Source organism: Maylandia zebra, linkage group LG23 (assembly GCF_041146795.1).
Source record: "Maylandia zebra isolate NMK-2024a linkage group LG23, Mzebra_GT3a, whole genome shotgun sequence".
NCBI classification, from domain to species: Eukaryota; Metazoa; Chordata; class Actinopteri; order Cichliformes; family Cichlidae; genus Maylandia; species Maylandia zebra.
In genome coordinates, this window is record NC_135188.1 from 2,543,351 (window position 1) to 2,564,159 (window position 20,809).

Below are 20,809 nucleotides of genomic sequence, written 5' to 3' on the forward strand. Positions count from 1 at the left end.
ATATGTGATCCACTGTTGATCTGCACACAGCTGCTGTCACGAACGTCGCACTCGCTTACGTCACTGTCATGAGACATTCTCGCAAAAAATCACGGTTTTAGTAACGCAGTAACGCAGCGTTCCTACAGGAAAGTAACGGTAATCTAATTACCGTTTTTGCAATAGTAATCCCTTACTTTACTCGTTAAAGTTACAAGTAACGCGTTACTGCCCATTTCTGTCGAGCAGTGGTTAGCACTGTTGCCTCACAGCAAGAAGAAGCTGGTTTAAATCCAGTAGACAGCTGGGGCCACTGGGTTTGGATGTACGACCCTTTGACTTTCTCGTTATGCCTTTTTCCATCACTGTTATTAAATGGAGGTGAAATACCTGCAATTCTTGTAAGAGAGCATGAAAGTGCAATGAACAAAATACACGAGTTGGAAGCTCGACTGACCCGTCTTGTTGGGAATCATCTACACGAGTAACACATTCATAAAATCCAGATTTGGCCTGAAATTTCCCTTTTTCAATACCCACGCTGTTTTTTGTGTTTCTATTTTGTTGTTCACATATATTCCCAAAATAAATACGTGTGAAGGATTAAGCAGGCTGGGGCTTTTAAGTGACGGAGGTGAGAGGTCGAGTTTGTTTTGTGAGCAGACTCGGACCCACAACTCAACAGCCATCAGTCAGTCTCCTCTCACAGTCATCACATCCAGTTTTAATGGGTAAAAAAGCAAAAGTTTCACTAAAATCAGCCTCTATAGCCTCATCAAGGTTGATTTTTATGTTCACAGTGGGTTTGTGAGTCATTCGCTGTATATTAGTTGCATAAAACATATTTGCTGCTCTATCATCGCATATTCTGGGAGCTGGATATTCAGACACCTTATCAATAATCCATCATATGTCTGCCGAGGTGAACATACTGCTGCTCCTGGACCAGCAGTCAGCACTTATTACAGAGGATATTAGATGCTGCATTCAGCCTTCTGTAAATATTACCAGTGAAATGCAACACAGAAACTTGTTAAACACATTTTCTTCCAGGTATAAAGTTTTGTGGTGTTTTTAAAAAATAAACATCTAACTGGGACTACCTTTGCTGGGCAAAACCTTTGTTTGCATCACCGCATCAGTCAGTCTGAAAAGTAATTGGCTTAGCTGTAATAAGCTACTGTTTGTTTTCTCTGAGGCAGAAACCCATTAATGGAACAAAACTACTCACAAATTAACATGCAAACTAAGTAGAGACTGTCGTCTTCAGTAGATAAACAGATTACGCATGTTCTCGGAAGAGACTTCACAAGGTCATACCTGACTGCAGTGGGCTTGTTTATCTAGGATGGATTCATTTTCCATGATGTGCAGCTTGAAAGGATTTAGCTCAAAGGTCTTTAACTTGACCTTGAATGTTTCCATACCGAGTACTAATGCCCTGTGAATCTGACAGCTTTGTGATATACTTGACATCAACACGTGAAGCAGCGCTCGGTGAGGACACTGTTTAGTTTCACTATGATGTCACAACCATGGACTTAAAATCTGTGGACTCTTCTGGAAACTGTGCGTGTGCATTGACTGCATGCATGCAGCACGTCACGTGTCGCACGGATCGGGGAGCACGGTCCTGGGTCTGTGTAGGTTCTCTCCGGGCGCTGCAGCTTTCTCCCACACACATGCCGTTAGACGGGTTCGATGACTGGTGATTATAAATTGCTGTAGGCGTGAATGCAAGTGTGAGGGATGCCTTTCTGTCTGCGCTGGCCCTCAGATTGGTGATCTGCCTCAGGTGTACCCCACCTCTCGTCCTATGGTAGCTTGGATAGGCTCCAGTCCCTCCCAAAATTCATCCTGTACTTGGACTGTTACCTCAGAACAACACTTTGAACTTGATCCTGCTGGGAGGAGCTTTCCGTCACCACATACTCTTTACTGTAATCCCAAACCGTGGTCACAAATCCCCTTCTGAGGCAGCAGCCCCTCACTTTTTTATCCTTATGTCACATTCCTCACCTGGGCCACAGTCCTCCCCCTCTGACCCTGGACAAAGAAGACTGAGGTGGGGGGAATGGGGGTGTTGCATCAGTGTGAAGTTCAATGGTGAATTAGGCAGACTGGGGTCATATAGGTCGATTGCATGACAGAAAAGTCGTCTTTGTTACTTTTTGTGTCCAAAAATAAACTTTATGGCAGAGAAAATGTAAATTTTTAACACTGGTCTCACTTATGCTTGTGAATCTGTGATTCTCCAGGTAGTCGTCTTATTCTTCATCCCAAGCCCAACTCAGTGCAGTGGTGTCGTCTGTGAAGTCTCACCTCAGACAGTCTCTGCCACATGAGAAACAAAGGACTTACACCTTCTGTGCAGCAGCAAGCTTAGACGAAAACACCCCCGAGTGTCTGTCATTGTTCACACTGTGAGATATGAGGCACTTGCTAGCTTGCTGAAGATCAAAGACACTGGCGTCCACCAGCAGATGGATATGTTCATGTGATTTTGTGCTGCCACAATGTTTAAATGAGACATCTCTCTCATGCTGAGCCTTCAGCTGTCTCGTTTGGTTCCTCGATTTTATCAAACAAATGACCACAGCCTCAAACAAACGGACAGCCGGGCCAGTGCTTGGCTCGGGCCTCCAGGAGGGGGGGGGAGTGCATCCTCTGGTGTTTATCAGGCAGAGCGCTGGCACACAGTTCAGACTGAGGAGTCCGGATGTTACCAGAAGCCATGCAGGGCTCTTCTGTGCTGCTGCTGCTACTGAGCTACGTAAGTCTGGCTGCACTGAAGTACTTTTATCTCTGAAAAATACTGCTGATATACTTCTGTTTAATTTTTCCAGTGGACTGTCAACTAGTAGTAGAAGCAGAAAGTGTAATTATTTCTGTTTAGGTTAAGAGTAAAGGTACAAGGCTCTGAAATGTAAAGGAAAAACCAGATCGCTGTAGATTTCTCACTCATCTACACTAAGAATCACTTTACTTACATTTACTGTTTTCACCTGCCTTTGCTCCTCTTCTGTTTCTCTCAGTAACTGTAGCAATTAAATAATTTTGTTTTATTTACACGTTTCAAGTAATTGGCTCTTGTTATATGTGCAAATGAAACAATCATCGATGGTGGAGGACTTTTACTTCAACTGTAGCAACATAGCAAATAAAATATTCTCTCTGCAAAAGAATAATTTCACCCCTTAAAATGTTTTGACCTTCATATTAGTCACAGACAGAAGAGGTCAGTGTACTAAACCTGCCTGAAGGACAGATGCATGTTTTCACAAAGGAATCGATTATTGGTCATTTTTACCTGACATATTTATTGTTCACATAGATAATTTTTTGGTTTTGTCTGGTTTTTCTTTGGTTATGAGAGATTTAAACACCCTTCTTTGTCAGCTTTTTCTATACAGAAAGAGCAACAACAAAATAAAGCATTATGTCATCTGCAGGACAGTCAGACGACATAATAATAATCTAATATTATGTCATAATATGCTAAATACAGTAAAAACTAAGGCACCACTGAATGGTAATGTATATAAATGTAGTAAAACATCTGAAGTCTGTTTGTGTGAGATATTAATGTTGCTGATTCTGGCATCCCCGTGTGGCCACAGCTGAGACCATGTAGCATGATGAGCAGCGTTTATATGTACAGAAGAAATGACATTTCTCTGAGCAACGAAATTCTTCCTTTGCTGTCCGTACACAAATACCACGTTAGTTTAAAAGAACAAGATAAATAAAGATAAATAAGGATAAAAAATTATGGAAGATAAATAAATAAGTAAGTGAAGACAAGTGAGGTATGCAGATGTCGATGTCCACCACAATAAAAACAGAACTCACCTTTTTAAAGTATAAGTGAGGTTTTTCCTCTGGTATTTATATGTGTTTAACATGCATCGACTTCTGTGAATCATAACATTTCATGGCAAAGACTTGGTTTAAGGTTGAATCTGGGGTCAGGATTAAGCAAGTAGTAGTTATAGTTGGGCAAACCTCTGCCTTCAGCAGCTGAGCATCGCCGTGGAGATGAGAGCATCATGTGCTCATGTCTAACAGACACACAACGCTGTGACAGTCAACAAACAAACACATCGTTTGATTTCTGACAGCGTTTTATTTTTCCTGTTATCAGAGATCGTTAAGGTGTCTAAAACACACTAGATCAGTTGTTGCTGCTGCTCATCCTAATATATATGTGTTCCTTTTACGGATGATGTCTGTGTTATGTGGAGTGTAGCATAACTGGTTTCTATGCTTTAGCTTTCTTAAAGTAATCAAGAGTTACTAACAGTTATACAGATTTGATTTAGATGCCAGCCTAAGCTGCAGGCTTTCAAAGCTGGACTAAGTTACAGGGTCAGTAATCTCTACACAACAAAGCTGAAGATATCTGCTAGGATTAGCTGGTGCACACCCACGCAGTAGCATTATCTGATAGTGTGTACACCCTTTAGTAATGTCTCCTCAGCCCTACAGCTTCACGCTTCAAGTTCATAAGGCCACACTGTGCTGCCCTGTTTGCTTTTCTGTTAACAAATAAGTGTGAATCTATGACATTTAATAACATTTTTCCATAGTACAGTCTGTGTTTGTATTGGCCGGTGTGTCTGGGGGAAGCCACAGAGGGAGCGTTTGTCTGCGAGCTGAGTAACTGTGCTTTGGACTTGTGTGTGAATCCACGAGAAGCAGTTTACTGAGGAATGTCATTTAGGCATCAAATGCTTTAATTAAATGTTTAGCAAAATGAAAACTGCAAGATGGTTGAAAATGGACTAAAATGTGAAATATCTTCACTGTGGTCAGATTTGCCTGCAGGCTGGATCTGTAGATGAGACAAACCTTCAGCCTGGAGTCAGAGTATCATCCAGTTCAGAAAATTCCCCTCAAAGCTCGACTTCGCAGGCTGGTCACACTGAGGTGACGCCAAGGCTGGATCCAGTAAGCAGCGCTTCCCCTTTGAAGTCGCATCCTGATCCTCCCATACGTGATGGAAACGCCAAAGTATTGAACAATCATGCAGATCTAGATACAAATACTACAAGTTCAACCAACAGAGAAGCAGACGAGCCAAAGCCGGAACCGAGGCCTCGCTCTTCGACTGGAAATGAGCAGCTTTCCAAGTCGCATCTTAACATAACTGGGACGGGGAGCTCAGAAGCACAAACTGCCGAGATGACAGTTGCCAGCCCTAACATTCAGTCTGAGGACGCCACAGCTGCAGCTGCCTCATCAGGAACTCATACAGAAACAAAAACAGGGACGGTTTCATCTATTCCTGCTTCAGGATTCACCACAGAATCTGTTGCTTCCACTGTGGACCCTTTACCAGAAAAAGTGGAAACAGGCAAAATTAGACAACAGGCTTTGTCATCAGTGGTTACCAGTCCAGTCCCAGTAGTCGCTATTCCCTCCTTTAAAGACTTCAGAACAACAGAGGAAGACGTATCAGTGGAAAGGGCAGCTACGGTTGTAACCCCCACACTACAAAGTGGAGAAGCTCTGAGTCCCAGGGTCACAGAAACTGAGATGAGTAATGTTTCAGCCAGTGAGGAAATAGAAAAGGAGGCAATGGAAGACACGTTTGAGACTGTTTCACCCACAGGAAAAACAGTCCCGTTTCAAGGTGGAGATGGAGTTAATGGGACGGAGACAGATGAAAATGAAACAGATCCAGAGGTGGAGGAAGGGCATGCAGACGGTGACAGGTTTTACAGTCATCCCTCGCCTGATTTGATCTCCCAGTTTAGCACCGTAGGCTTCAGCATCCAGTCAGAGACTGAACCTCCACAGCAGACTGACAGAGCAGCGAATCCGCCTCCTACAAACACAGTCAGACGTCAAACACCTGGGATCAGAGGTCAAAGGGTAGGAATTTGTTCATGCTTTGCAGTAACTATGTATGAATAAGACTTGATTTCACTACTGTAGCTATTTTTACCTTTGTGGGTCTTGGTACTATAAACAAAGATTCATTCACATTGATTCAGAGTTTTAATGAAATTATAAACAAAGCACACAGGAAATTTTAATCACATTTGTCTGATATTCTCGGCTTATTTACGGCCGTGTCCTTGGATGAAATTGAATTTGCACAAAGCTGATTTGATGACTACGATGGCAGCATATATCTGTGTCAGTTCTAGCACCTAGAAAACCGTGTGTGTGTAGGGGAGGGGGGTTAGTCTCTCCAGTGAGATGTACTGGCTCCCTCCTCTGGCTAAACTGTGGCACTGTAACCCTCAGGCGTATTTGTAAGGTCATCAGCTACACTACACCTTTTTTCCTTTTCCCCCAACAAATATATATTTGGTTTATTATACATAACACACCCCCAGTTACACTCATGTTCAGTGTGTCATCGTTTAAAGTATAGTTTTGTTAAAAGAAAATTGTACATAGTGCGATCAGCTACATGAAATGTAGCCATATAACAACTTTTGAGTGATAAACTTATTTTAGCAACTAACAGCTTCCTCTTTCCTGAGAACATACAGATGTAGAAAAGGGGAACCTCAGCTTTGAGTTCTTGGAATAACTTTGTACACACATGTAACCAGCTTGTATAAATAATCCATATCAGGAAGATCATAATAATCCCTCACCAAGTGAAAAATTAGAGATCAAAGTAGAAGTTTAAAAAGGGCTGGATACAGACCCGACTGAATACATGTAAATACAAGAGGAATAAAGTGGAATAAACAAAAGGCTAAATTAAATTAGAGATAATTAAATTATCTCTAAATGGTAAATGGCCTGCATTTGTATAGCGCTTTTCTAGTCCCTAAGGACCCCAAAGCGCTTCACACTACATTCACACACTGGTGATGGCAGCTACATTGTAGCCACAGCTGCCCTGGGGCGCACTGACAGAGGCGAGGCTGCCGGACACTGGCGCCACCGAGCCCTCTGACCACCACCAGTAGGCAAACATGGGGTTAGTATCTTGCCCAAGGATATTTGGCATGCAGGTAGGAGGCAGCCTGGGATCGAACCACCGACCTTCTGATTAGTGGCTGACCTGCTCTGCCACCTGAGCTACAGCCACCCAAAATTATCTCTAATGTATTCAAACTGATAATAGCAAGGATAACAACCTGTAAACTGGTATTAACAATGAAACATAGTTGGGATGACGTCCATGCCCAGAATGAATAGAATGAATGAAAGCAGATATTTCACACGAAGACATATTAAATGAAATAGAGAGATGCATAAGGTATATTAAGGTTGTGTCATCGTTCAGCCAAGGAAAGTGTGTGAGAAGGAAAATGTCTCCAGCTTGGGAAAGGGTGAAACTGCAGATCACCCGCAGCGCTTGATGGATACAAAATAAAATATAAATAAAATATTGTAATATACTATTGCTGTTATATATATATGTATATGTATATATATATATATTAGGGGTGCAACGATATTCGTATCGATATTGAACCGTTCGATACAGTGCTTTCGGTTCGGTAAGCATATGTATCGAACAATACAACATTTGTAATTTATTTTATCAACTTTCCTTCTGACGATGCTGTCTGTGTTGAGCGCTCAGTGAATCTGTGTTCGACTACTCCGCCTAGGCTGCACTGTCGAGCGCAGATCCACTGAGCGCTCAACACAGACAGCATAGACAGAAGGAAGAGCGCAGGGCAAGCTAGCGAGACAGAAGTTAAGCTCTCCTTGCAACATGGCAAATTGAACCTCCCCCACCCTCATTCAGATCTGGCGTTTGGAATTATTTTGGTTTTCATGTGACGTATGACCCTGAAGGTAAGCGAGTCATGGACTAAAGTAAAACAGTATGTTGGATGTGCCATGCAATGCTTAATTACATTGGTGTGAGTCTAGCCCCATGCACGGGGCGATCGGCGGTAGCTCGTTAACGGAGATTTGCGGTGTTGTGGCGTTAAGGTCATTTCAACGAGATTAACCTGAAAGCACTAGTGGGAACACAACGAATATGACTGCACATTTACACCGACATCATCCTAGTGCAAAGACAAAAACAACAAGCATGCTACTAACTTTAGCCGAGTCATTTAGACAGCTGTTAGCACGTGATTCTCCTTATGCTGCTGAGAATATAGCCCAGAAGAAGCGTATAGTAGAGCTTTTATTTTGAAAGAGCCATTTCTCTGTAATAAACTCTCTTTTCCAAAGATGAGTGATTCCTCAATCAGATACAGGGCTTGCAAAATCGCTAGCCCGACGTCCCGGGGCTAGCAATTTTTCCAGTCGGGCTACAAAAATCTCTCTGCCCTGCCCGTCGGGCTATTGTAGGAAAAATATATGTCAATGCTTTTGCATTCTTTCAGAAATGTAGCTGGGTAATTATGTCATTGGCATCGGTGAGCCACTGTCAATATGTGACATATTGAAATCGCGTTTGAATTTGCGCTTGTTTTTTTGCTTTCACTTTGCAATCGTGCAAACTGTGTATAGAGAGCGACAGCACTGATCTGTGAGTGATGATAATTTGCGCACCAATTCCTCTGACATCGTCTTATTAATCGTTAGCTTACTATGCAAACATGACAAGTGAAATCTCCCGCAGCTTAAACATGTGAGAGGTTGATCGCGCAGAGGATCGCTGAGCTTATGTGAGTCCGTGTGTAAAAGCAGCAGGATATATATTTTAGTTCTGCTGAGCCAAATAAGACAGGTCAGGGTGAAGAAGTGACAGCCAAAGAAAAGCTTACCACAAAACGGAGAAGTTATGACAAATGAGACTATAAGGCAAAAAGAAAGTGCAGCTTTATGGTTTCATGGACAAAATAATTTCTGTGGCTGCAATATGACGAGCTAAATAACCAGGGCTGCACATAAGTGGTCCGCAGGTGCGCATTCGCTGTCAAAATAAAAAACGCGCACAAGGGTTAGGGTTAAATTTAAAAACTGTACTTTTGAGTTAAAATATATATTTATAATTTTAATAAATGACAAATTAAAAAGGCATGAACATTTTTTTGTATCGAAAAAATATCGAACCATGACACCAAAGTATCGAACCGAACCGAACCGTGAATTTTGTGTATCGTTGCACCCCTAATATATATATATATATATGTATGTATATGTATGTGTATATATATGTATATGTATGTGTGTATATATATATATATATATATATATATATATATATATATAAAGATAATAACATTAATAATGACATAATATTAATATGAAGAGGCACCTCAGTCAGTTATGATGTGAGGTGGATAATTGTTAGAAGTAGTCTGCATCAAGCTTAAGGTTTGCTCAAGTTCAGTACAACGACATATGAGATGAAGGAAATAAAGAAAATATCTAAACTAATTAAGTGCATAGAGGCAGCTGACCTGCTTGAAAACCTGTCATCCTAGATGAGACTTTGCTGAGATGTAGAGCACACCTATACTAACAACTAATAAGCTAAACCCTGTAGACAACAGCTAAAGCTACAGGATTGAGAAGCTGAATTAAATATGTGGACACTGCTAAGCTGATGAGCAAGTTACACATTTTGCTGCATGCTATTAAAGCTCACACATGCAGCTGTCTGTGAGCTCAGTTTTTTCCTCACACTTCTGATTTGTTTCTGGCAGGCAGCAGTTTTTTTTGTGTCCTGACTCGTGTGTAAAGCGTTCATGCCATCAGCAACTTGTTTTTGTTTTTTTGTTGGTTTGAAAAACACATTTGTGATCATACTTGTGGATCACAGTGACACATAATGATTAGGCATATGATTTACTAATGTCTTGTTTTAGAGCTGTGAGCAGTGCATCCACATTGAGATTAAAAGCCTGGTGCAGACTTTATATGAAGCTGCTATAGGAAGAATGGAACCTTGTGGGAAAAGTTCAAATAAAGAAGTTTTTTTAAATCCTAACTTAAAAGTTTGAAATATGTAAGATGTGTGAATTCTTTGAAAAAAATAGAAATGACCTAAAATGCCTTAAATAAAAATGTAGTGTTGCATCTACAAAGAAGAAGAAGACAGTAACTTAAAACTAGCATTACAGACAAATACAGTTTTAGCATTGCCTGACTATGATAAGCCTTTCTACCTGCATGTAGATGGAGGAGCAGGTTACATGAAAGCAGTTTTAACACAGGCATTTGGAGAAAAACAAAAGAAAGTAATAACTTGCAACTACTTAAGCTAACTGGCAACACTGTAGAGAGTCTTTGTGAGGTAAATATGGAGACGGTTTTAATGTTCTGTCAAAATGCCAAATTTCATCTTTAGTGCATAATATAAAGTTTTGGAGAATCTTGAGAAACAGTACGGGAGAAACTGCCTGTGGTATGAGGCATCACAAAAATTCAATTACTAGTGAAACTCATGGAAGCCAACTGCTTGAGACGATGGACCCAAACAAATCTCGTCGGCAGCTTAAAAGCCAGCTTCTGAGATTTGTTTGGGGCTGCAGCGCATGTTTCAGAGGTTGTTTGCACAAAGATCCCAAAAGCATCTTTGGTACCTCCTTCAGGAGGAACCATCCAGACATCATTCTCTTCATTAAAGGTCTTGCGTATCTCAGAAAGCTAATCGAATACAATGTTCTACACCTATTAAAATAGCAAGGCTTCACATTAAAAGCTCCCATGCAGAAGGTAAAATACCTGCATCTGCTCCAGATGTGTAAAAACATGTGTGATAAGTCAAAAACTAGTGCAACACATCAAATTCATAATGAGTGTGTATTTAAAAGAAATTCTAGTTTTACCCATCATGTTCACTTTGTAGTAATCTTAGTTAAAATCATTTTGGGTTCACATGATCCAATGACTCAGCTCTACTGTTTGTTTCAGGGATTGCACGGTTTACCTGGTCTACCGGGACCTAAGGGAGATAAAGTGAGTGTTAAATTAAACTTAATAAAATTCATCTTGGTGTAATTTAAGCACTTGTTCATAAATAGATATTGCAATGAGCTCGGAAGCATGGCTTACAATTGCGTTAATCTTCTTTTTTAGTTTTTTAGAGGCGTAGATTTGTTGGTTTCTTTTCACATTCACGTGTTTGTATTTTTCTTGGTGGTAAATTGTCTTCATGAATCTTTAATAAACTTTAAGTAAAATGTCAAATTCTTGTTCTTGTTCTTGGTTTTGTTTTGGGGGGTTTGTCTTCTAAGGGATACCCAGGCGTGATGGGCAGGACCGGGCAGACTGGATACAGAGGCCCCGTTGGTCCAGCTGGGATGCCGGCTATTGTTGTGTTTAAAACTTCTGAAGAAGAGTGGGAGGCTTTCAAGGTGAGCTGCTGCTGTGTTTGATGAAATGAAAACTATTTTAACAGACGTGTTCCAAGACTGAGCATATTTAATAAAAACAGGAGATGTACATTCTTCTGCTTAGCAAATGTAAGAAGTGTTAGTTTTAGTAAAATTGTTTAAATATTTATTTCTTGAATGTGTCATTTTTTAAGGATTTTTTTAACATTATAAGATACTTTTGCTTGACAAATATATAGAGAACTGAAATAAGTGAAATCAGATTAACTGAGAGACAGGAAAATACAAACGTGATCCTTCTGGATCCACTGAATCATTTCATGTGCGATCTAGAAGAGACTGACTTGTTTCATTTGTACTGACTACGATATATAAGCAGTTTTAATGTTATTGGATCTTTAATTTTTCAGTGTCTGCTTGTGTTTCATTATATCACATGTTTGTCCACTTTCACTGCTGACGGATGCGTTCTTATAACTGTGACAATTTAAATCGGTAATTATTTCAGAGCCTATAGTTACCACTGCTGTGTTATTATTTTTAAAGTTTGTTTTTGTCAGGGTAAGTATGAATAAGCTTTTCTTTCTGTGTGTGAACGCTCAGTAATCATGATTGAAAAAATCCATTCTTCACTGTTTTCTTGCAGAAAAAGCAAATTTACAAAAAGCTGGTGTCCTCGTGGCCGGTAGGCGTTTGTTTTATAACATGAATGCACCTAAAATGACTTTTTACAGTAACTCCTTTCTTATAGCAGCTGAACTTTGGTACTCTGAGAAGATTATTTTTTTAGGTTAATCAAAAAATTATTCTTTGCACATTTTCATTTGAATGTTATAATAAGACATGTTGTGCCTGAGCTGTAACACTGTGTGTTTTTGTTCTCAGAGACTTAAAGGGCCTCCGGGTCCTCCCGGACCTCCTGGAGATGATGGACCAATTGTAAGTAGACAAAGACATTATGGCTAAATTCAACTTGAAAGTTTTACCTGACAATACAAATAAAGGACTGTAACTAGACTCCAGTGGTTACTTTTTCTCCAGGGACTACCTGGAATTCCTGGAAAGCAAGGACCTAAAGGAGTTCAAGGAATCATCGTACGTTTCTCTGATTTGTTTTTGTTTTTTTGCATCTGATTACTTGAGTGCAGGATCATGGGGCTCACATCATGACAACTAAAAATAAGTGTAAGGCAAAGAACATGCTAAGGTTCACGCACATATTGCAAAATGAGATGATTAATGCTTTATTGCAAAGCAGCTGACTATGTAAATATCAAATGTTTTTAGCGTGATTAGGACGATCAGTAGGGTGATAACTTGTATATTATTCTAGCGATATTATGGTGGATTAAGACATTAATATGATGCTTAAGTAGATGCTGGCTTGTTGTGGTTGGTCAGGACAGAGGTTTTAATATTTCCTGGATATATTTTAGTAGTAATAGGAATTCTGGGTAGAAGCAAATTTATATTGAATAGAGAGGAAAGATATTACTACTATTGTCTGTAAATCTGCTCTGTAATGTCTCGTGATTATTCTTCTACCTACTTTACATGTTGCGTTGTACTCCAGGGCAGTCCTGGTCCACAGGGTATCCTGGGTCCCCCGGGCCGACCTGGAAGAGACGGGACCCCAGGACACAATGCTGACCCGGGCCCTTCAGGTTTACCTGGAGAGCAGGTAAATCTCCTGGAAAACATGTATTTATTTCTTTTTAGTTTCCATGTATGGATTTAAGTTAGTCATACTGGTGCCTGGGGAATTAACTCCTTAGTTGTCCTTACAGGGTCCCAAAGGCTACACAGGAGAGCAGGGCAGCAAAGGGGAGCTGGGTGAGTGGGTAAGATTGTCCTGAACTTATAATGTTATCAGGATTATAACTATGGAGGCTTTAGCATGCACGTGCATAGACAGCATACATTCTCTGGCCTTTTTATTAGATACACCTGTTCAACTGCCTGTTAAAGGCAAATATCTAATCAGCCAATCACATTGCAGCAACTCAGTGTATTTAAGAACGTAAACATGGTCAAGATGACCTGCTGAAGTTCAAACTGAGCTTCAGAATCAGGAAGAAAGGTTATTTGAGTGTATGATATGGTTGTTGGTGCCAGACAGGCTGGTCTGTGTATTTCAGAAACGCCTGATCGACCATCACTAGTCTTTACACAGAGCTGATAGGAAGGCAGCAGTAATTCAGATAACTACTTATTAGGCCTGAGGTACACAGGAGACCTCTCTGGATGGACAAGAGAGACGGGCTACAGAAAAAGACCACAGCAGCTGCCATTACTGTCAGCTGGTCTGATGAGTCTCACCTATCAGATGGTAGAAAGCATGGATCCGTCCTGCCTTGTATCAACAGTTCAGTATAATGTTGTTGGCTCACCTGGTCCCCTCAGCACCAACTGAGCATCGTTTGAGTGCCACAGCCTGCCTGAGTCTTGTTGTTGACCATGCCCAGCCCTTACTGACTCGCCATCACAAAGTTCAAAGCACCTCAAACTGTTTTCTTGGACGTCGATGTAATGAAATGGCTTTCACAGTCACGAGGAACCTGTCACGGACTGAGTGGACTGAGTGAGGTGGATCCAGCAGCAGACACGGGCGAGAAGACGGAACTGAACTTTGAACGAAAGGCGAGCTTTTATTATGGCTGAAACAAAGTGGCCAGAACAGCTGGCACGACGCGGCAATAGTAATAATAATAGTAATAATAATACATTTTATTTGAGGGCGCCTTTCAAAAGAACAAAATTAATAAAAGGAGCAATAGTCATAAAATACATAAAATAAGTTAAAATTGCAAAACAGAACTTGACAACAGATAAAATCGGCACTAAAGTGAATAAGCCAGTTTGAACAGATGTGTTTTGAGCTGTGACTTAAATACTGGAAGAGAGTTTATATTTCTTATGGCTGGTGTCACGGCCTTTTATGTTCCAAACGCCAAAAAAGTCCAAGAAAAGGCCGTGGGTGGCAACGGGAGGTTTGTTTTCGAACGCACTTCTGACTCCATTGTTTAAAAAATCATCTGCCGTTTATTTCGTGGAAAATTATAAACAAAAATCAACCAAATAACTTCTTAAAACTTAAAATTAAACGTAGGTTAACTTAATTTGCTTTAACAACTTCAAAAGTGGTCAAAAAAATCATTTTTCGTCTTCCCATCAGACGTTTGGCAAACAAAAACCATCTTTACCACCCCAGGGTGCTCTTAATCCCCTGATTAATGGTAGGGTCCATAAGCCAATAAACCAATCACTTTCCAAAAAACTTTTCCAATAAAATGAATTACAAATTTACATAACAAAACTAGGTCAGCATATTCCTACAACTTTAAAGAAAAAACAAAAATGAATACAAATTGCATTTTATAAACATTCAACAAAAACGGCCACAACAGCTGGAGGAAGAGAGTTCCAGAGCCGAGGAGCGGAGCGACTGAATGCCTGATCCCCACAGTGGTGAGATGAGGGCGGGAAACAGTGGTGATATGAAGCAGGTCACACAAATAGGAAGGAGCAGATTTATGGATACACTTGTGTGCGAGAAGTAAGACTTTAAAGTTTATCCTGGCTTCTCCGGGCAACCAGTGAAGCTGCTGAAGAACTGGGGTAATATGAGCTCTTGAACAAATGAACAAAGGGAGACGGAGGACTTAAATACACACATGAGGTGATCAGGAGAGGTGGAGACACGTGAGGACTCGAATGAAAATATAAGGACAACACAGGGGAGAGAAACACTGGACACGCTAACATGAGACACGGACCTTCAAAGTAAAACAGGAAGCATGACAAGCACAGACTAGACGCTGAACTAAACCTAAGAACAAAACTCTTAACCAGAATAACACTGAAAATTAGGATTACATCTTCAAAACAGGAAAACTAAAGAATAAAAAAAAAAACATAATACAGAAAAAACACCGAAACACATGAAACTAAAACTGCTGAGTCAAAATGACCCAGCACCATGAAACCACTAGAAATCTGTATCTAATGATTTGGCCAGTGAGTGTGTATCTGTCTCCCTTTGCATTCAGCGACAGCCACTTATTTGTGCAGCTTGCTCATACTATTATAACTGTATATGTTAAAGTGTCAAAGATTTATATTAAGAGTCAAACATTTTCTCTGCCTGCAGGGTTATCAGGGCGAGGCGGGGTCACAGGGACCCAGAGGACAGAAAGGAGACAAGGTCAGACGAGTCATCTGTAGAACTGCTGTCGTTTTGCAGGAAGGCTGCACGGGATTCTGATCCGTGTCTTTGTGCCTACAGGGAAATAAAGGAGTCAGAGGCCACGCTGGGCTTCCTGGCTACATAGTAAGCTCAGATGACCAGCTCCATTCCCAGCACATTCAAAAAGTTGCTTTTTATTACTTAATATTTGTAAAACAGATGACTTAAATTAATTTTTGCTCTCAAATTATGTACATTTTAAAGCTACATCTGAAAAGTCCAATGTTTACAGGGCACGTCCGGAGCAAGAGGTCCTCCCGGTTTCCCAGGACCGTCAGGGCCTTCGGTCAGTGTCACACAAACAGATAGAAAAAATGATCTGTGTTGGTGTTTCTACTGTTTCTACTTTGCATTCATTGTTGCTTTTCATTGTTTTCAGGGACAAACTGGGGATTTAGGCTTCTGTGGTCCGAGAGGCCCTCCGGTAAGTTATATCCTCCCACAAAACCATCACACTGAAAATTATTTTTAATTAAACCTGAGATACTATTAATGAGCATCTATTAATCTGCCTTCTTTTCAGGGCAAAATGGGTCCCGGAGGAGGAAAAGGTGTCCGAGGAATTACAGGACCAACAGTAAGTAAAGTAAACAAACTCAAAGTGGTGTTTGTTTGTTTTTTAAAGACATTTATAGAGCAATTATTTCAACTGTCAGGGTCATCAGGGTGAAATGGGCCCCAGAGGAGCAGCTGGGTCACAGGTGAGAAAACACTTATATTTGCTCCCTTTCTAGCAGACGTTGTCACTTACCTCAGTAAATGTCCAAAATATACATACGTGCATTGCTTTAGGGAGAGCCCGGTCCGGATGGAACAGTCGGGTTTCCTGGTGTTCGTGGCCCTCAGGTATTAGTAAAGCTTTTGTATAGCATGAAATGATCACGTGTGAAACAACCAACACGTTGTTCAGCGTTTGGTAAATGAAAGTTGCACGTTTTTGGTGTGGTCACGTGTAGTTTGTGAACAAAGGAAGGTGAAAATGAGATAATATTGATTAAAAACGAGAGTAGGAAGATAAACCTGAGTAAATCTTTTTAGGAGTAAAAAAAAAAAGTTCTTTATCACATGTTGAAAAATTAATTGTGAGTAAAACACTTTGATCAATGACCTCACAGGGAAACCCAGGCCCTAATGGACCTCCAGGTCCTAAAGGTAGCACTGTGAGTATACTTGAAGACATAAAATGTCAAACTGGTTTGAACGTACGCAGTTACCAGTTCGGGTCACTGCCGTTTGAATTTTCTGTTTTTTACATTTCACCAGGGTGATCCAGGAGATGAAGGGGAAGTAGGTCAACCTGGACCACCTGGACTAAACGTAAGATAATTAGACTAAAGAGTAAGTGTGCTGTGCAGCGTTTGTTTACGCTGTAGTGAGTTTACCTGAGCAATGTCCCCTTATTTTAGGGAGCCAGTGGGAATCCAGGAAAGCCTGGATCCTCAGGTGATCCCGTAAGATTACTTAAAAGAATTTAATTTCTCACTCTTGCTAAAATGGTTACAACCTTTATAATGCATGACATTAATTGATGTTCCCTTTTGGTCTCCTGAGCTGTTGTTTTCTGTTTACTTATGTGTTTCTGTCACCACCAGGGTGTCAAATCCAGGAGAGGTGAGAAGGGGGATCCAGGATTCAAGGGAGCCCAGGTAATTTTCTTGTCCATCTGTCCGGTCTGTGGTTGGTTAACTGATCAGATCAGTGAATCAGCTTGTTTTGTTTGTTCAGGGTCCTCGTGGACCTCCAGGTAAACCGGGATCAAAGGGGCACGCAGGGCCAACGGGACTTGAGGGACTTGGAGGATATGCAGGGCTACCAGGACTTCCTGGACCTGCTGTGAGTGTAAAAAATAAATATATATTTAAAAAAACATGCTCACTTATGATGCTAAAGCTTCTGTAATATCAGATCTTATTTCATATCTTCATCCAATGTTGTAGGGCTTTGATGGCATCATGGGAGAGCCAGGGAAGCAGGGAAAAGATGGCTCCAAGGTGAGTTTGAGCAAATAGTTGAATCTGTTTATCTTGACTCTTTTTCTTTGCTGAAAAGTGAATTTTGTTGTGCAAATATGATGTGATGTAGGGAAACCGAGGACCAGCTGGTATTCAAGGAAGTCCTGGATCTCGAGGCAATAAGGTAAGGAGTCTGAATAATTCATATCTATAAAAATAAATGAGTGTTGTCAGCGTTAATCTCGTTAAATTGACGTTAACGCCATAACCGCATTAACGCGGCAAATCTCAGTTAACGACTTACCGCGGATCACCCCGTGCGTGGGGCTGCATGGCGTCAACACATTAGCGCGGTTAGCTTTTTAACGCGTTAATGCAGTTATGGCTGACAGCACTAAAATACATCAATATATTTGCACAGAAATTTAGTTTGACAGAATGTTGCATATCTCAGTGTGACCTTAAAGATCAGAGGCCAAACTTGGTATTTAACCCTTTAAGACCTACCATAGAACCAAGTCCGCCAGAGCTTATATTATATTTTTACATGCTGTGGAGCCATTTTTGGGAGTATTTCAAGTTGCTATACATCAATACAACCATTATAGCCCAAATTTTAATAATATGTATGCATTAGGTGCATAGTAATTACATAAATTCCAAAAAGTGCAATAAACTACAAAAAAATTGAAAATCGTTTTTGTTTTTTTAACATAAATTTCTAGTTAGAGAAATTTAAGAGGCTTATCCCTCAAAACTGTAAATACAAAAAAGTTGCACAAAATAGTTTCCCACCACAGGAAATTTATTTTGAGTGTCTTCATAGTTTTATTTTTGAAATACACCAATTTTTATATACTGCAGGAAAAACAAAAATAAATATTATAATGCAAATTTGCAAAAACAAACAGCATATGCATCAAAATAAACTATTTCCAGCAGTGCAATATGAGTCCTAAGCATCCCAGAAACGACACAGAAAGTCATAAAGTCAAACATAACTTTTAAAAACACCAGTATAGGCTCATGAGGCCCTGATAGTAAAAAAAACTACATTTCCGCAAAATGACATTACTTCCGGTTTCGGGCAGTGCTGATGGACATAGGAAGTGTTATGAACAGCTGATCGGATCGGCAAAGGGTGTTTCTGGAATATTATGTTTTTGTTGCTACAAGTGCTTTTTATGCAGTTTTTGCAAAGCTATATGTGGAAGGAAACTGTGACCGAGGACAAGCTGATGGCATAAGATGTAAGTACGACTCCTCCGATTTCATATGCAAAAAAAATTATTGCGCTACCTTACGTGGTTGCAGAGCTACTGGGATTTAAAAATAGTTACGCAAAACAGAGCATGCCTGCACCGACTGGCTTTAAAGGGTTAAAAGACATTTTAAAAAGCAAAGTCAACATAAAATTGCAAAGGAGGTGTTTTTCAGCTTTTTCTTACTTTTAATATTTCCAAAAATATGTGAACTGTAGTATTGTAGAGGGAGCAGTGTTGTAACATTTCTTAACCATTAACAGTCATTCTTCTTGTCAAAGGGTCGGGAAGGTCGAGCGGGATTTTCTGGAATCCCTGGTCCTGTTGTGAGTATAAGTGACAACATGTTCAGTATAGATACTTATGTTTGTATTATTTATGTATTTATTTGTTATTGCAGGGACAGATGGGGACATCAGGAGAGAGGGGACTTCAAGGAGAACCTGGTATTAAGGTTCCTATATGGTTAAAGTTCTTACTCTGTACTTGCATGACTGCGCTGTTAATTGTTGTTTTTTTTACATCTGTGACTGAAGGCATCGACCAATCAGTGCATTGAAAAAGCTCTTACTATTGCATTAAACAGAGGCATGTCAAAGAGTTCACACTGTGTTTGCACCTGATTGTGTACCCATCTGTTTAGGGGAAGATTGGAGTCCCGGGGATGCCGGGTTCAAAAGGCCTGAAGGTGACCATGCTGTACATGTAAACATTAGAGAAACACATGTTTATAGCTTTAAAACAGAATTGATCTATCCACCACACATGACATCTGCTTAAGCTACTATCCAGATGATGGCACTATTTATATACCTCCTCAGTCTCTATACTCCCAGCCGTTCTTTATGATCATCTGGTCAGCTACAAAGCAACGTTCCAGTAAGATTCAGGAACTTGTTTCATTGGCAGATTTTTTCACTTATTTCAAGGTAAAATATCTTGTATTCAGTGAAAAAATCTGCCAATGAAACAAGTTCCTGAATCTTACTGGAAAGTTGCTTTGTAGCTGATTTTGTCTTATTTTAAGTGTAATGAGATAATTTTGACTAGAAATAAGACAAATATACTTGCTGAGAGTTTGAGTTTTTGCAGATACTCATTTCTCTGCATAATCATCTCTGATCTCTACTTACTTATGCTTTTGTTTGTTCTCTATTTTCTCTATTTTACTTTGTTTTAATGACTTACTGTTCAGTGTAATCATTTACCATTGTTCCTTACTGTGAAGCACTTTGGTGTACCCCCTGGTTTTAAACGTGCTATATAAATAAAATTGTATTGTATTTATATGGATTTCAAATATATGGTAAATTTTAACTCCTTTTTTTTATTCACACTAGAAAAAACAAATAGAAAAAAGGAGACATTTCTTTCATTTTTCAGGGATTTAAAGGTCATCTGGGCCACAAGGGGCAGGATGGCAGTCGTGGAGCCTCGGTAAGACTAACCATGTGCTGTGTTTGGAACAGAAGCCTCCCTTATTAATGGGAATTATTTTTCTTTTTATGTATTTATTGTTATGGGTTTGTTATTCCTACAGAACAAAATGGGTTAAGTGTTCCAGAATCAGATTTGATCCTTTCTTCTTTAGGTTAATAGTTAACATTTAATCTGTCAGAAATGATACTTGAGCAGTAATATTACCAGGGTAACAGATATTAAACTAATATGATCTTTGCTTCAGGGACCTGTTGGTGCAAATGGAGTGAATGGAGCGGTCGAACCTCCAGGACCTAAAGTGAGCTCGTCCTGTTATATGACAGCTGCATTTGCTTATCCTGGAGTGGGACAAGTTATTATCTCATGTTCTCATTTCCACAGGGAATGCCTGGAAAAACAGGACCTCCTGGATTCCAAGGCCCTGTAGGAAAGAGTGTAAGGCAATTTTTAAATTCTTGCTTCATGAAACATTGTTAGTATTTTTGGAGACTATGGGAGTGACTGTAATAAATGAATTCATTTATTTATTAAGATGAGGATCTAAAGTTTTACAACAGTGTCCTGTGATCACTCAGCACAGTGAATTATGTGACGTTAGGATCATAGCGTTGTGTCATTCGACTTCCAGGGAGAATCTGGCAGCAGAGGAACGAAGGGGACATCGGGACAGCCAGGAAGGAGAGTATGTTACTGTGCAGCTGTATGGAG

At 40.1% G+C, this 20,809-nt stretch overlaps 1 protein-coding gene across 4 annotated transcripts in view; it reads left to right on the top strand.

Annotated features, from left to right (window-relative positions):
* Positions 1-20,809, top strand: part of si:dkey-21p1.3 (uncharacterized) — a 33,540-nt gene that overhangs the window by 733 nt on the left and 11,998 nt on the right. The window contains exons 2-31 of one of the 4 annotated variants that reach the window (XM_076880619.1): positions 2,238-2,752; positions 4,795-5,856; positions 10,780-10,824; positions 11,103-11,222; positions 11,848-11,886; positions 12,087-12,140; positions 12,243-12,296; positions 12,775-12,882; positions 12,989-13,042; positions 15,352-15,405; positions 15,487-15,531; positions 15,680-15,733; positions 15,827-15,871; positions 15,971-16,024; positions 16,104-16,148; positions 16,240-16,293; positions 16,563-16,607; positions 16,711-16,764; positions 16,854-16,898; positions 17,040-17,093; positions 17,173-17,280; positions 17,385-17,438; positions 17,530-17,583; positions 18,943-18,987; positions 19,062-19,115; positions 19,305-19,349; positions 20,045-20,098; positions 20,346-20,399; positions 20,483-20,536; positions 20,730-20,783. In XM_076880619.1, the coding sequence (XP_076736734.1) occupies positions 2,699-2,752; positions 4,795-5,856; positions 10,780-10,824; positions 11,103-11,222; positions 11,848-11,886; positions 12,087-12,140; positions 12,243-12,296; positions 12,775-12,882; positions 12,989-13,042; positions 15,352-15,405; positions 15,487-15,531; positions 15,680-15,733; positions 15,827-15,871; positions 15,971-16,024; positions 16,104-16,148; positions 16,240-16,293; positions 16,563-16,607; positions 16,711-16,764; positions 16,854-16,898; positions 17,040-17,093; positions 17,173-17,280; positions 17,385-17,438; positions 17,530-17,583; positions 18,943-18,987; positions 19,062-19,115; positions 19,305-19,349; positions 20,045-20,098; positions 20,346-20,399; positions 20,483-20,536; positions 20,730-20,783 (2,715 nt within the window). In that variant the 5' untranslated portion in view covers positions 2,238-2,698. Of the gene's footprint in view, positions 1-2,237; positions 2,753-4,794; positions 5,857-7,654; positions 7,756-10,779; positions 10,825-11,102; positions 11,223-11,847; positions 11,887-12,086; positions 12,141-12,242; positions 12,297-12,774; positions 12,883-12,988; positions 13,043-15,351; positions 15,406-15,486; positions 15,532-15,679; positions 15,734-15,826; positions 15,872-15,970; positions 16,025-16,103; positions 16,149-16,239; positions 16,294-16,562; positions 16,608-16,710; positions 16,765-16,853; positions 16,899-17,039; positions 17,094-17,172; positions 17,281-17,384; positions 17,439-17,529; positions 17,584-18,942; positions 18,988-19,061; positions 19,116-19,304; positions 19,350-20,044; positions 20,099-20,345; positions 20,400-20,482; positions 20,537-20,729; positions 20,784-20,809 lie in introns of those variants that run through there. The other 3 variants (XM_076880620.1, XM_076880621.1, XM_076880622.1) reach the window with 3 other exon arrangements.